General features: G+C 53.9%; 1 protein-coding gene across 9 annotated transcripts in view; it reads right to left on the bottom strand.

Moving 5' to 3' along the window:
- Positions 1 to 271: 271 nt before the first annotated feature.
- The window catches only part of RUBCN (rubicon autophagy regulator), a 31,506-nt gene continuing 19,748 nt past the window's right edge, over positions 272 to 12,029 (bottom strand). For 5 of the 9 annotated variants that reach the window (XM_064666130.1, XM_064666132.1, XM_064666135.1 and 2 more), the window contains 12 exons: positions 11,392 to 11,593; positions 10,924 to 11,025; positions 10,088 to 10,162; positions 7,319 to 7,376; positions 6,587 to 6,719; positions 6,084 to 6,229; positions 5,697 to 5,761; positions 4,912 to 5,150; positions 4,450 to 4,511; positions 4,100 to 4,253; positions 3,645 to 3,738; positions 272 to 2,880 (listed from right to left, as the gene is read on the bottom strand). In XM_064666130.1, coding sequence (XP_064522200.1) covers positions 2,717 to 2,880; positions 3,645 to 3,738; positions 4,100 to 4,253; positions 4,450 to 4,511; positions 4,912 to 5,150; positions 5,697 to 5,761; positions 6,084 to 6,229; positions 6,587 to 6,719; positions 7,319 to 7,376; positions 10,088 to 10,162; positions 10,924 to 11,025; positions 11,392 to 11,593 — 1,494 coding nt within the window. In that variant the 3' untranslated portion in view covers positions 272 to 2,716. The remainder of the gene's footprint in view (positions 2,881 to 3,644; positions 3,739 to 4,099; positions 4,254 to 4,449; positions 4,512 to 4,911; positions 5,151 to 5,696; positions 5,762 to 6,083; positions 6,230 to 6,586; positions 6,720 to 7,318; positions 7,377 to 10,087; positions 10,163 to 10,923; positions 11,026 to 11,391; positions 11,594 to 12,029) is intronic. The other 4 variants (XM_064666133.1, XM_064666134.1, XM_064666137.1 and 1 more) reach the window with 1 other exon arrangement.

Here is a 12,029-nt window from a genome sequence, read left to right as displayed (position 1 = left end):
AACAGGCGTTACAGACAGCCCCTCATGCAGTGGCTTGTACCTCCTGCCCAAAGTCCAGTGGGCAGTTTGCAGGAAGAGGCCACAAACCAGATGAATTAGCCAAGGGGCGGTGACAATAACCCCCTCCCAGTGACATCTGGGGATGCATCACCAGCTGCACCGGCTGTCCCCCCCACTGCTCCCTGCCATCAGCAGCACTCCCTGCCTGCCCCATGAATTCAAAGCGGGATACACACCATTACCCCACCTGAAATGTCACAACACAACTGAACTCCTTATTAACTTAGTTTATTAAGGACGGCATTTTAATTGCTATGCTGTGCAACAGTAATCCCATGGGGAAGGCTCCAGCTGTCAGCTGGGGCAGTCCCCCGCTCTCCCTCACAAAGAGCTCACTGCCTTGGCCAGGCCCAGTGTTAGTTGTAGCAGTCAGTGCTGGGCACAGTCTTGCCCTGGAGACCTCTGCCAGGTTTGCAAGTCCTGCTGCTTCCAGACACAGTCCATGGCGGAGGGTGGAAACCATAACTAAGCCAGAATTCCTTCCCTCTTCTCTAAATGTACTCAGTGCTTCTAGAAAGGGATGCAGGCAGCCACTCAGCTGCAGTCCCATGACAATAAAGTGCTTCAAACAAAATAGAGTGAATGGAGGTGTGCTGCTGAGGCAGCTCCAGGGAAGGGGGTGCCAGCTCCGGGCAGCAGCAGGAAGGCTTGGCTTGGGGTTGGGCAAGACTAAGGCAGACCAGCATCTGGTAGCCCCAGGGCTTGCAGAGATAGAGTGAACAGAAGAGCAGCTGCTCCACTGGGGAAAACAAGCAGACACAAGACACAAGGCGGCAAAAACCCCAGGGGAGCAAGTGGGGTCTGAACCCTGTTTCCGGGACTTTGTCAGGATGCTGCAGACAGGGGAGAGATGCTGCTGTGCAGCAGTCTGGCCCCCAGCAGCAAGGCTTGCAGCCACCCTCCCTGACCAAGCCCTGCAGCCACCTCTCCTAGTCCCAGCCTCTTCCCCTCTCCCCAACCCTGCCATCCCCACAGGAAGAGCCCACAAGGGGTCACATCCCAGCCTCAAGTCAGGGCACACACTGAAAGAGCCACTGCCCCTCAATGCCTCCTGCCAGTGCGTTGCTCCCCAGTCCCTCAACACCCTTCTTGCACGTACACAGGCCACACTGTCCTTCCAAACACTCCACATCCCACCCATGCCAGGGTGGTCCTGGACACTCACCTGTGCCACGGGCTAAAGCAGTCACTGCACTGCAGAGGCACCTCCTTGACTGACCGCAAACCCCAGGGCACAGAGCTCACCTTGTACCTCTGAGTCTGACCCTGTAGAGCTGTCAGTCATGGCAGGCAGCTCTGCATCAGCGAGGGACCAACCCTTTGCAGCACCCCAGTGCCAAACCCCTCTCCCCCCATGCACCCCCACTGCAAGCAGCCTGCCTGGTCACCCTGCTGCACCACAGCCGGGAAGCTTGGAGGCTTTGCTTGGCTCAGGGACCCCTCTCTCAAGGGGAGGAGGATGTCTGCTGGGAGAGGGGACACCTGGCAAATGCCAGCTCCATCCAAGGGTGAGAAACCAGGAGCAGGACAGCCCTGGAGAATTTATACTGGTGAGCTGCAAGCAGATCGCAAGCCCCTTAAGGAGGTGTTTCAAGCAGCACCTCCTTGCAGGGGAACACACAGTTAAAAATACAAACAACCACATTAAAAAAATAAAACCAAATCCAACAGATTAAAAAACAAAAACCCAACCTAAAAGAACAAACCGAGACAGAGGCTCACGGGATGCGGCTGGAGGACTGGGCCTTCACCTGCATCCCAACAGGTCTCGGGCAGAAGGCAGCTGCACACAAGGCAGGACCTGGTGCCACCAGAGCGAGGTCTCATGTCACTCTTAGAAGAGGACATGTCCCCCCACGGAGGACAGACTGGCAGCATGAGGACAAAGTAGGTTGGAAGCCTGTATCCCATGCAGGCAGATCCTAATAGAGCCATGGGGATCTGCCTGCCAAAAGCCTGTCAGCACCAGTCCCCTTGGGTGGCTGCTCCAGGGGCAATGTCCCACTGCAGCACAGGCTGTAGACAGGGGGCAGGGAAGTCTGGTGTTTTCATCATTGCCACCTCCTCTGCTCTGATCCTTGAGTGACAGCAACTCTCCACCAGTGTCCCACACCAGCTTTCAGAAATGGAGTTGTTAAACGTACAACCAACCCCCCATCCTTCCTCCATTCACACAAGCCCCAGCAGCAGAACAGAGGATCAGAGAACTCGGAGAGTTGATTCCCTCCTCCAAGGAGCAGATGTGGACCAGAGCTTCCTGGTGTATAGATGAACAGAAAGTGATGAACAGAAAGTGCTGACTCTTCAGGGGACCCTGCTGGGCTCAGAGCAGGGCATGGAGACAGGCACCACAGCGCTGCCTTGTCCACCATGAACAACTGCTTGGAAAAAGTCTCTGTTCTGCCTGCAGGACAGGCAGGAGCAGCTGCCTTTCCCCAAGCAAAGGCATCAGGGAGTATGAGCAGTACCTGGAGCAGATCTGGACGATGGAATGTGCCCTTTTCCCAGCACAGCACTACTGCATGGGGGAAAACAGATCCCTTCAAGACAGTGCTCCAGTCCTCCCAATAGTCCTTATCTCCACGTGGCTCAGGCTCTGGTGACGAAGGCCACGCACATAAATAAACCCACAATACACTCCTTGGCTGCAACTTGTTCATGTGGCTGCCACTGCCTCCGGCTGCTCCAGCTCATCTTCGTAGTCTGAGATGTAGGACTCCATGCTCTGCTTGGCCATCAGCTCTCTCCGGGCTTGAAGGCGCTCACAGCGGGGACAGTGCGTGGATTTGAAGCAGGATTTGTGGTAGCAGGCTTTGCACTCTGGGGGGGAGAGCATGGCTGAGAGCTGGTAGAGGCAGACAGACTGCCTGACACTCCACACTGCAAGTCCCTGGACCAGCTGCAAAGCTTTTGGGAGCACAGAAGCTCTGCACAAGGTCCCTCCCCAAACCTTCCTGAACTCCGAGGAAACAGTGACTTTGGCCCAAGTTTTCCCTGGCACTGCACCTACTTGCATGTTGTCAGGAGCCATTTTAAGCCAGTTCAGGGATTGGTCCCAAGCTGCAGGGACAAGCACTACTCAAATATTAGTACTGGGCAGTATCAAGGATGACTTCTGAAGGGGTCTGGGGATTTCATGGCAGGCAGGAAGGACACAGAGACAAAGCCTTCAGGCTCTCTCTGCTCTGCAAGGTCAGCTCCAGCCATCCAAGCAGCTGCAGGGGAGCTGTGTGCAGGCTGCAGCCTGTCCCATAACCACAGCAGAAGGGAAGCCAGGACTCCCAGACACCCACTTGCGGCAGTCACAGCCCGAACGCCTGCTGCTGCCAGAGCAGGCAGCACACAGCGTGGTCAGGAGGGGACCTACACGCTCCACCATGCCAGCAGCTCTAGCCAACCACTGTTACAAAGCTGATCTGCTGCTGTCATAACATGTTGTAGACACAGGCCATGCACAGAGGCACTCTGGCTGCCTGGCTGGCTATGGCTCTGTACCTCTTGCTAGCATAAATGCCACTCAAACTGGAGGCAGACCTTGGTGGCTCCAGGGTCTGTCTCCTCCCTCTTCCTCCCCAGTATCTCACCTTCACAAGTCCTGCACTTGTTGAGCTCAAAGGGGAAGATGATGTCATCCTCATTCTGGCAGAACTCGCAGATGAAGCCTTTGGCTTGGCACAGCTGCAAGAAAAAAGATGAGTAAAAAACAGCTAAATCCTCCTCATCTCCCTGGCAACCAGGGCAGGAGGTAGAGCAGAGCAGGACAAGAGTGCCCTGCTCTAACCACGTGGGACAGCCCTTCACCAGCCTGGAGCACAGGAAAGCAGAATCTATGTGTGTCAGGGGTGGGTAACAAATATCCCAAACATTCTGCATAGGAGGTCTATGGAGCAGGCAGGAACAGTTAGCATTGAATCAGTTATTTTGATGGCTGCCCTGCCCATCAAAGCCTCCCCTTCTGTTATCTTTGCAGCAAACCCTTCTCCCAAGGGTGCTCCCGAGGGTGCAGAGCTGGGCAGGAGGCAGGTGAGGGAGGCCTTACCATGCACTTGTCAACGTGCAGGCTGCCTGCCTTCAGGAGCTCTGTCAGGCGAGGCACCAGGTCCCCTTTCTTCGTGGCACTGAGGTCACTCAGCGAGTAGAGGTGCAGATCTTCTGTCAAGTGGCCAGGCACTGTGTCAAAGGAGTCCAGGAGGCTGCAAGGAAAGAGAAACCAGAGCTCAGAATAAAGCGGCTCCACTAAGCCCTTCCTCTCCACTCCCGCTTTCTCTCCCCCTCCACTCCCATCTCTCCCTGCTGCTCATTGCACAGGCTGCACAGATTCCCAGTGCAAAGTGCCCCAGGACAGAACCAGGAGAGCAAAACAGCCTCATCTCACAGCCCAGTACTCACTCTTTAGCTAGTCGGCACGTCTTGAACATGTTCTTCATGTGGAAAAGCTGGATTCGCAGCAGCTGGAGAGGAAGTGGGGACAAAGAATCAGTAACTAGCACAGTCCTTGGCCGAGCAGGTCTGTCCCATTCCCCATGTTGGTGAAACAACTGCTGCTCCTCAGCTGCTGCTCCCCTGTTCCCAAAGTGTTTACACCACATAGGGCAAGGCAAGCACAATCATTGTCATTGTGCTCCAGGAGATAAACTGAAGCCCAGCTGGATACCAGCCAAAAATTCCTTTTGAAATTCCTACGTTACTGAAGAAGGAAGACGAGGCGAACGGAAAAACATAGTGATGAGGTTTTAAGCCTCAAAAACTGAAGTATCTGCTTCTCACCAGCTTCTCTCAAATATTGGCAGCCAGTTGGCAGCCACCCACCTCACCCAAACCCTACACAGGAAGGCATGGAAAGGGTCTTACCCACACTTGATTGAGAGCCTTCACTTTCCGGTACAGGGCAGGATTGATATCCTGCACATTGAAGAGTGGGTCACTCCAGATCTTGCTCAGCAGGTCTTTGGAGAAGTTGCTCACATAGTACTTGCTGAAGTCCCACTTGCGCAGGATGCGGCTGGGGATGACCGTCTGGGCGTTCTCGTGGCAGCACTGGCAGAAATACTTCCCCAGGTACTCGCAGTACCGCAGCCGCTTGATGTAATCTGCCCAAACCAGGCACACAGTGAGATCACCCCAGGCACAGGCTCTGCCCAGCCACACACTGGACTCCCAGTGTCGCTCAGAATTTCCAACAGGCATTTCCAACAAGCAAGGCATTCTGCCTTGCTGGTATCTCCTCCACCCCAGAGTGCTCAGCATGGGGGTCTGCAAGCACCCCTCTGACTGCAGAAGGACCATGGTCCAGCCTCATGCAGCCACATCTACCTACACATTTAGGGAAGAACACTGCAGTTGTACCCACAGCAGAACCTGCTGGGAGCCTGAGGACCCCAATAGAGGACTTTGCCATACAACAGTCAACATCTGAAATGTCCTCCAAAGGACAGGCTGGCTGCACTTTCCCTCCACCAGCCCTTGATCTTCTGGAGATGGAGGCTCCTCTGTGGATGGTGCACATCAAAGTGCAGGCAGAGCTGCCCCAGCAACCTTGTGCTGAGCTCCACCACCACCCACCCATTCAGCATCTTCCCACTTGTTCACAGGTTCTTCCCCACTCTCCAGCTACGGGTCAGGCCCCCAGCACTCACCAGGATCAGTCCGGATGCCACAGCCTGCACACCGGTAATTCTGCTTGGCCACAGCCACCTTCCTCCTGTCCAGGGACAGAAGACAACATGCATGAGCCCAGCCCTGATGGCACCTGGCACCAGAAGATGGGCACTGGCACAGGTCTGGGATGTTTGTGTGACAATAAATCCAGTGGGAAAAGCCCTATTGTATCCTGGTCCACACCGACTGCAGGCACTGGCTCCATCTCACCATCCCACAGTGGTGACCACTGTGGATTTACCAGGCTCAGAGCAGGGAATCCCCATTAGTCAAGTGGGAGGGAGAGGATAAGCAACGTTGGTGTTGATGGAAAAAGGTTGGAAAGGGTAGGTCGCTGGGGAGGCCCCAGCAACAGGGGTCCTTACGTTGGCGCTGGGTGAACGTTGAAGATGATCTGTGGTCGCGGCGGGGCCCACTCCAGGTTTCCGCGCACCCGAATCCTCAGTTTGTAGATGTCAGCGTGTTCTCCATCGTCAGGAGAGATAGGCAGAGAGTCAGGGATGGGCAGGAGCTGTGAGAGGCAGGCAAAAGAGTCAGATCCCTGTCTGGTATTGCAAAGGCAGTACATCTGGCTGGACTGCCAGAAACCTGCAAGTGCAGCCCTCTGGAAAACTGCCCGGCACCAAACTGCTGCTCCAGCTGAAAAGGGGCTGGAGAAGGGCTGTCCCCAGGGACCCCAGCACTCTTATGTAGGAGGCTGCTGTGGCAGAGCCCTGATTGGATGCACCCACCTCCAGAGCCCAGGTAAACTCCCTCTTCCAGTTCCAGAAAGGGATCACTGGGATGAGCAAAGCCCCTCAGCAGTTGGGTGAAGCCAAGGGTTCAGGGAAGATCAAATGCAATTGGTGACAGTGACTCACAGCCTTACCTTCTGTGGGGCATCGTGCTCGGGGACTAGCCACTCCAACTCAGAGGCAGCTGGGAGCTGCATGCCCTCAAACTGCTTTAGCAAGCCCATGGCCACGGCCTCTGCTGAGTTGGAATTGAGGAAGGAGTGGGATCTAGACAGAAAAGAGAGTGGTTAGTACTGGGTCTGACAGCTGTGCTCTCCTCCCAGCCCCCAGTGCCAGACCCAGCGCAAGCCATATAGATGCTCCCTTCCACTCTGGTTCCTTATTTCTGCACTGCTACACAGGCTTAAAATTGATATGTGTGATTGATTTCTGTCTTTGCAGCTGTCCCCAGTTCCCCCTTTGAGTCACAGCACAGCAGTGAGGGTTAGAGAGAAGGTGGCAGCACCATGAAGTCTAACAGGCTGTCCCAGCTGAGAGGGAGAGGCAGGGGAGGCTGAGAGCCAGCAGCAAGCCAGCAGCCAGTCCAGATGCTCCAGGTTGTCACCAGACTCTTACCTACTAGGAGGTATGGGCATCTCTCCTGACACCAGTCCATATCATATCTACCTCATGTGAATATCCTGATGATCCCCAGGTACTGCTTCCCAGATTTAAGACTAGGACCCAGTGCTCAACTGCTAAGTAAAGGGAGGGAAGGAAGGATGTCTACTCCAGTGCAAAGCAGCAACTGATGCACATGGAAGAGCAAAGTTAGCCAGGAAGGAGAACTTGGTACCAAGATGTGTCACCATGCGTTGAAGACGTACATGGAGTCCGAGGAGAGAAAGGACTTCCTGGAGTCTGGGTTCCTCTTGATGTCTGCATCTGAATCAAAAACAGACAAGGTGGAAGAGATGGGGCAGGGCAGGGCAATACACTCACTTCAAACCAAAGCTTCAAGGTAAAACTCATCCAGGTGTGAAAAGCATGTGAACTACAGCATCAACTTCTACCAGTGGCACTGAGGAGCAAGGAGGGGGGCAGTCTAATCAGTCAGCTGTCAGAGTTACAAGGGAAAGGTATGGTGGGATGCTGTAAAAACAGCCAGCCTGGGGGTTGGGGGAGACAAGTGGCTACTGGTACAGGTCACACACCAAGTCCTAGCAGTGACACGGCCTGAAACACAGCACACACAGGAGCTTGGAGGGCAGGACTGCAAGGTTAGCAAGAAGGGTTAGTAGCTCTCTACAGACAGTACAGATGCTGGAGGTGATTAGCAATGGGATGCAGTGCCCTTTTCTCTACTTGACTGCAAAACTCTAAGATCAGACAGTGGCTGTACCACAGCTTGTCAGTGACTGCACAGCCAGGGCTGGCAGCCTGTGCCCAGCACTCCACAGACACGCCAGCATCCCTGCAGAGAGCAGCCAGCAGCCATGGGGCCAGCCCTCTGCAGAGGCCACAGACCCACCTCCTGAGAAGAGAGGGGTCCATGAAGAGGTACGGGACACTGAGGTCCTGCTCCCTCCACTCCTCCATCAGCTCCCAAACAGCCCTGGGCTGCCCTGCAGCCTTGGGTACTCAGCAGTAGCTTCACCACTCATCTTTCTTTCACTCCAGCAGGTGTGAAAGACAGGGGATTCATCTCAAGAGTGGAAGAACCCTGGGACAGGAGACATCCAGTAGCACACTACAGGCAAAGGCAGGCAGAATCCCTGCTTCATTGCAGATAGACTCCCAGAAAAAAGGAAGAGGGCATGCAAGGGGAAAGTATTATGGGTCAGGGCAGAAGAGAGGCCAATGCCACAGCCTTCAGCCCAGCAGGTCTCCTGTTTTGTACCTCTGGGGAGCTCTAGGAATGGTCTGAAGTGACCATACTACCCCCAAACACAACCCTGCAGCTTCCCCTGTCCCCATGCCTGGCATGAGGAGGCACAGCTCAGGGTCCCTGCTCCTCTACCCCAAGCAGGTCGACTAACACAAACCTGCACAGAGTCCACACGATCCCAGTCAGGCATCAACTGCACACTGAGGCCAAGGGAATCACAGCCTGGCTGAGCAAAGAGTGCCAACCCACCCCAGCTTCCCTACAAAGAGCAGGGCTGCCCTGGCAACAAGGGGAGCAACTCCTGCAAATTTACAGGCTCACACTTCTGGAATTCAGCATGGATGCCTGACCCTCAAGGTTTGACATCCATTGCTAGAACAGGCACAGTGAAGCATCCTAATGTGCTAAGGAATCTGTATATCTACATCATGCAAACAGAATTCTAGTGCAGAAAACAGGGAATTCAGGAAAACAGCCTACTGACCATGTAGAGCACCAGCCAGACACACCTGCCATGCTCTGGTGCCTCCTGCTCTGTGCAGAAAGCTGCCACATGGTCCTAGACTGTGACGAACATGAGCCAGCAGCAGGGCACACGCAGCACAGTGTGGGCCAGGTGTTACAGGGAGGCAGAGCCATTGCACTCAGGCACTGACATGTCTCAGGGATGAGAGGGAGCCAAATCTGACCTTAGGCTCCCGCAGGAGCTAGCACTGGAATTCTGCCACCACTGGCTTCCCAACATTAACTGCAGACACTCCCCAAAAGCCTCGTTAGCTGCACAAAACATCTCTGCTGCCAATGTTATCACCAGATAGGATAGTCTTCAGGAGGCTTGTGAACAGCCCCTACAGCCCCTAAACCCAAGGACATCACCCTAGCCCCCATATGCCTGCTTCAGGCCAGCATGAGCCCCACTAGATTAAAGCCCTGCTCTGTGAACACAGCAGGGCTGATCGGGAAGCTCTGAGCACCAGCATCTCCATCAGAAGCAATGTGCTGGTGCCAAACACCCAACACGAGAGATCAGCAACAGCCTAGCAGGCTGTTCCCTTGCTAAAGCAAACAGGGAGCACATGAAGGGTATTTAATGTGGCCAGCAGACCAGAAGGATAACCTAGTAGAACCGTAAACAATAGAAACATTAAGCTAGACCTGCCTGCATGTGATCCCAGTGCCCAGGGCCACCAGCATGAACAAACTGCCTGTGCCCTGTCTGATCTCACTACTTTTCCCTCCAGGACTTCTTTTCCATCTGGAAGGATTCCACTCCAAGTCAACTCTGAGCAGAGTGGGAGGGGCTGGCAGTGGTTCGTATTAGAGCTATGGCATACCAGCTCTGCCAACTCAAGCAAGATAATGCTCCCCAAGGCACCTGGGATGGAGACCTGGTCCCACACTGAAAAGGACTCTGCTCTCATCCAGCTCAGGCTCAGACTTCAGCACCTACAGAGCCACAAAGCTGTGCCATCAACCTGCCAAGCCCTACCCCAGGCAAGACAGGTCTTCACTGCAGCAAACACCTTTGATACATCCAAAATACTGCACAGCAAAATGCTCTGGGGGATGGAGCCCACGACACTGATCCTCTGCCTCCTCTCTGCTCAATCCTGCCACAGCTATGCTTGCTGATGTCTGGATGATACTGGAACTAACTCACAGTTCCAAAACCAGGCAGATTTCTGGGAAGTGTGCTTGTGTACACACAGACCTCGCACACACACACACACACACACAGAAGCGTGCTGCAGGGAGCACTGCAGGGTACCTGAGAACAAGGAAGCCATTGACACTGAGAGGCCGTTCTTGGACATTTGAATCAGGTTAGATCCATCGTTACCATCTGTATAACATGGTGATGACAAAACAGTTGACTTCAGTGCTTCGGCCAGGCCAAAGAGAAAGGGCACAATACAAGAGCAGTGCTCGCACGAGGAGGGCCCAGAACTGAATTTGCACACCCCTCCGTGGGCTTCAAAACCTCGCCCTCATGGACTGTAAGGAGGGGCTTGCTGTTTATAGTCAAGGGACGAGAAGTTTAAAGCTGGAGACTGGACTGCTCCATCTTCTTTTTAAAGATGGAAGTACTGCTGAGAAGTCATCCACCTTGGAGGATGAAACATGGCTCTGAAGGAAAAAGATACCCAGGGACACAGACATGTGTCCTGTCGGTGATAACCTCAGCCACCCAAGCTGTCAGGAGCAGAGACTACAGGTCAGGATGTTACCAGCACCCACCACCCAAGAGGTAAGTGGTCAGAGCTATGGCTCCTTTTCCCCGGGGAGGAGAAGAGCAGGATGGCAGCTCTCCCACCTCTCTCTAGCTGTGACAGCCACTACGTGGACCAGGCAATGAGATGGAAACCACCTACCAGCCAGAGGCAAGAAATGCTACAGGGTTACAGGGGGTTTCGAAGGAAAGTCATGCCACCACATGAGGGAAACTGGTTGCTCTGCTTATACTCAGCTCAGCCATCTGCTTGGGAAAAGCCATCTCGAAGGCCAGAGGGACATGCTCTTCTTCAGTGGGACTGACCTCAATACAATCACACCGAGGAGAAATCTGTCTCTATGCAAGAAGCCAACACAGCCATTCCCTCCTACCTCGGATCTCGTACTCCTCCACATCCTCTGCAGAGCCAGAGTCAGAGAGCCGCATGGAGCCGTGGGAGCTGAACTGGGACCCGCTGTCTGTTGCCACAAGACCTGGGAGAAATGCATCACAGGCAGGTCATCAATGGAAGCAGTCTGGAGGGTCACTGACTGCTACGGTAGAAGGGGATAGCAAGGTACAGCCAGGGAAGGGAGGGATGGAGCTCAAGGATGGAAAACGCTAGGGGTTCAAAATGAAATTACATTTCATAACTCAGTGCCCGCAGCACAAAAGTGTTATCAATGTGCAGTATGGGTCCCATGTGGCCTCCAATAACAGCAGTTTCACAAATCTCTGCACCACCTTGGTAGCAATATGACTGTTTCCCAGGAATGGGCAGGAAGACAGGATGCTTAGGATAGGTAACAGACAGAAAACCCGCATCCCACCAGCTGATAAGCCCCAAACACATCACCCACTGTCTGAGCCCATTTCCTGGCAGGCAGGGAACCGACTCGTGCGGATCTGCTGGCGCCGAATGCGAATCTTTTGTTTAAGCTCCTGGATCTCCTTGTCACTGTCTTCCTCCTCCTCCTCCTCCAGCTGCCGGCTCATCATGTTGCATTTCATCAGCTCAATGGCAGCGATCAGGGACTCTGAGATGCTGAAGTGGGCATTCTCCTGCAAGGCAAGAGCAAAAGCATTCAAGGCTATACCGTGGACAAACTAGGAAGACTTCGTAAAATCTTCCCCACCTATGACAGGAAAGAGCTTATTACTCATGGATGGTGGTTGAAAGACCTTAATCCCTGTCAATCCCACAAAATATGACTTCTATGAGGACCTAGAAAATAAAGCCTTCTTGGGCACCAGAATACTCACAAAACACAAGAGGCATCCTACAAAGAAGATGTGCAACACATCCACTCTGGGGGTCAGCACGTGGGCCCTGAGGAGCCCTAACATCTTGAAAAGATGTTGTGTATATGCTGGACAGGCAGATCCTGGCTTCCAGACACCACCAAGAAGCTCAACTTTGAAATTCTGTGCACAGCTCTACAGCAGAAAATACCATGGCATTATCCTCCCCACAGAGTGAAGTATACCTGAACCTGCA

Source organism: Pseudopipra pipra, chromosome 10 (genome assembly GCF_036250125.1).
Source record: "Pseudopipra pipra isolate bDixPip1 chromosome 10, bDixPip1.hap1, whole genome shotgun sequence".
Taxonomy (NCBI): Eukaryota; Metazoa; Chordata; class Aves; order Passeriformes; family Pipridae; genus Pseudopipra; species Pseudopipra pipra.
Note: the sequence above shows the minus strand (reverse complement) of the source record. Positions and strands in the feature narration are given on the sequence as shown.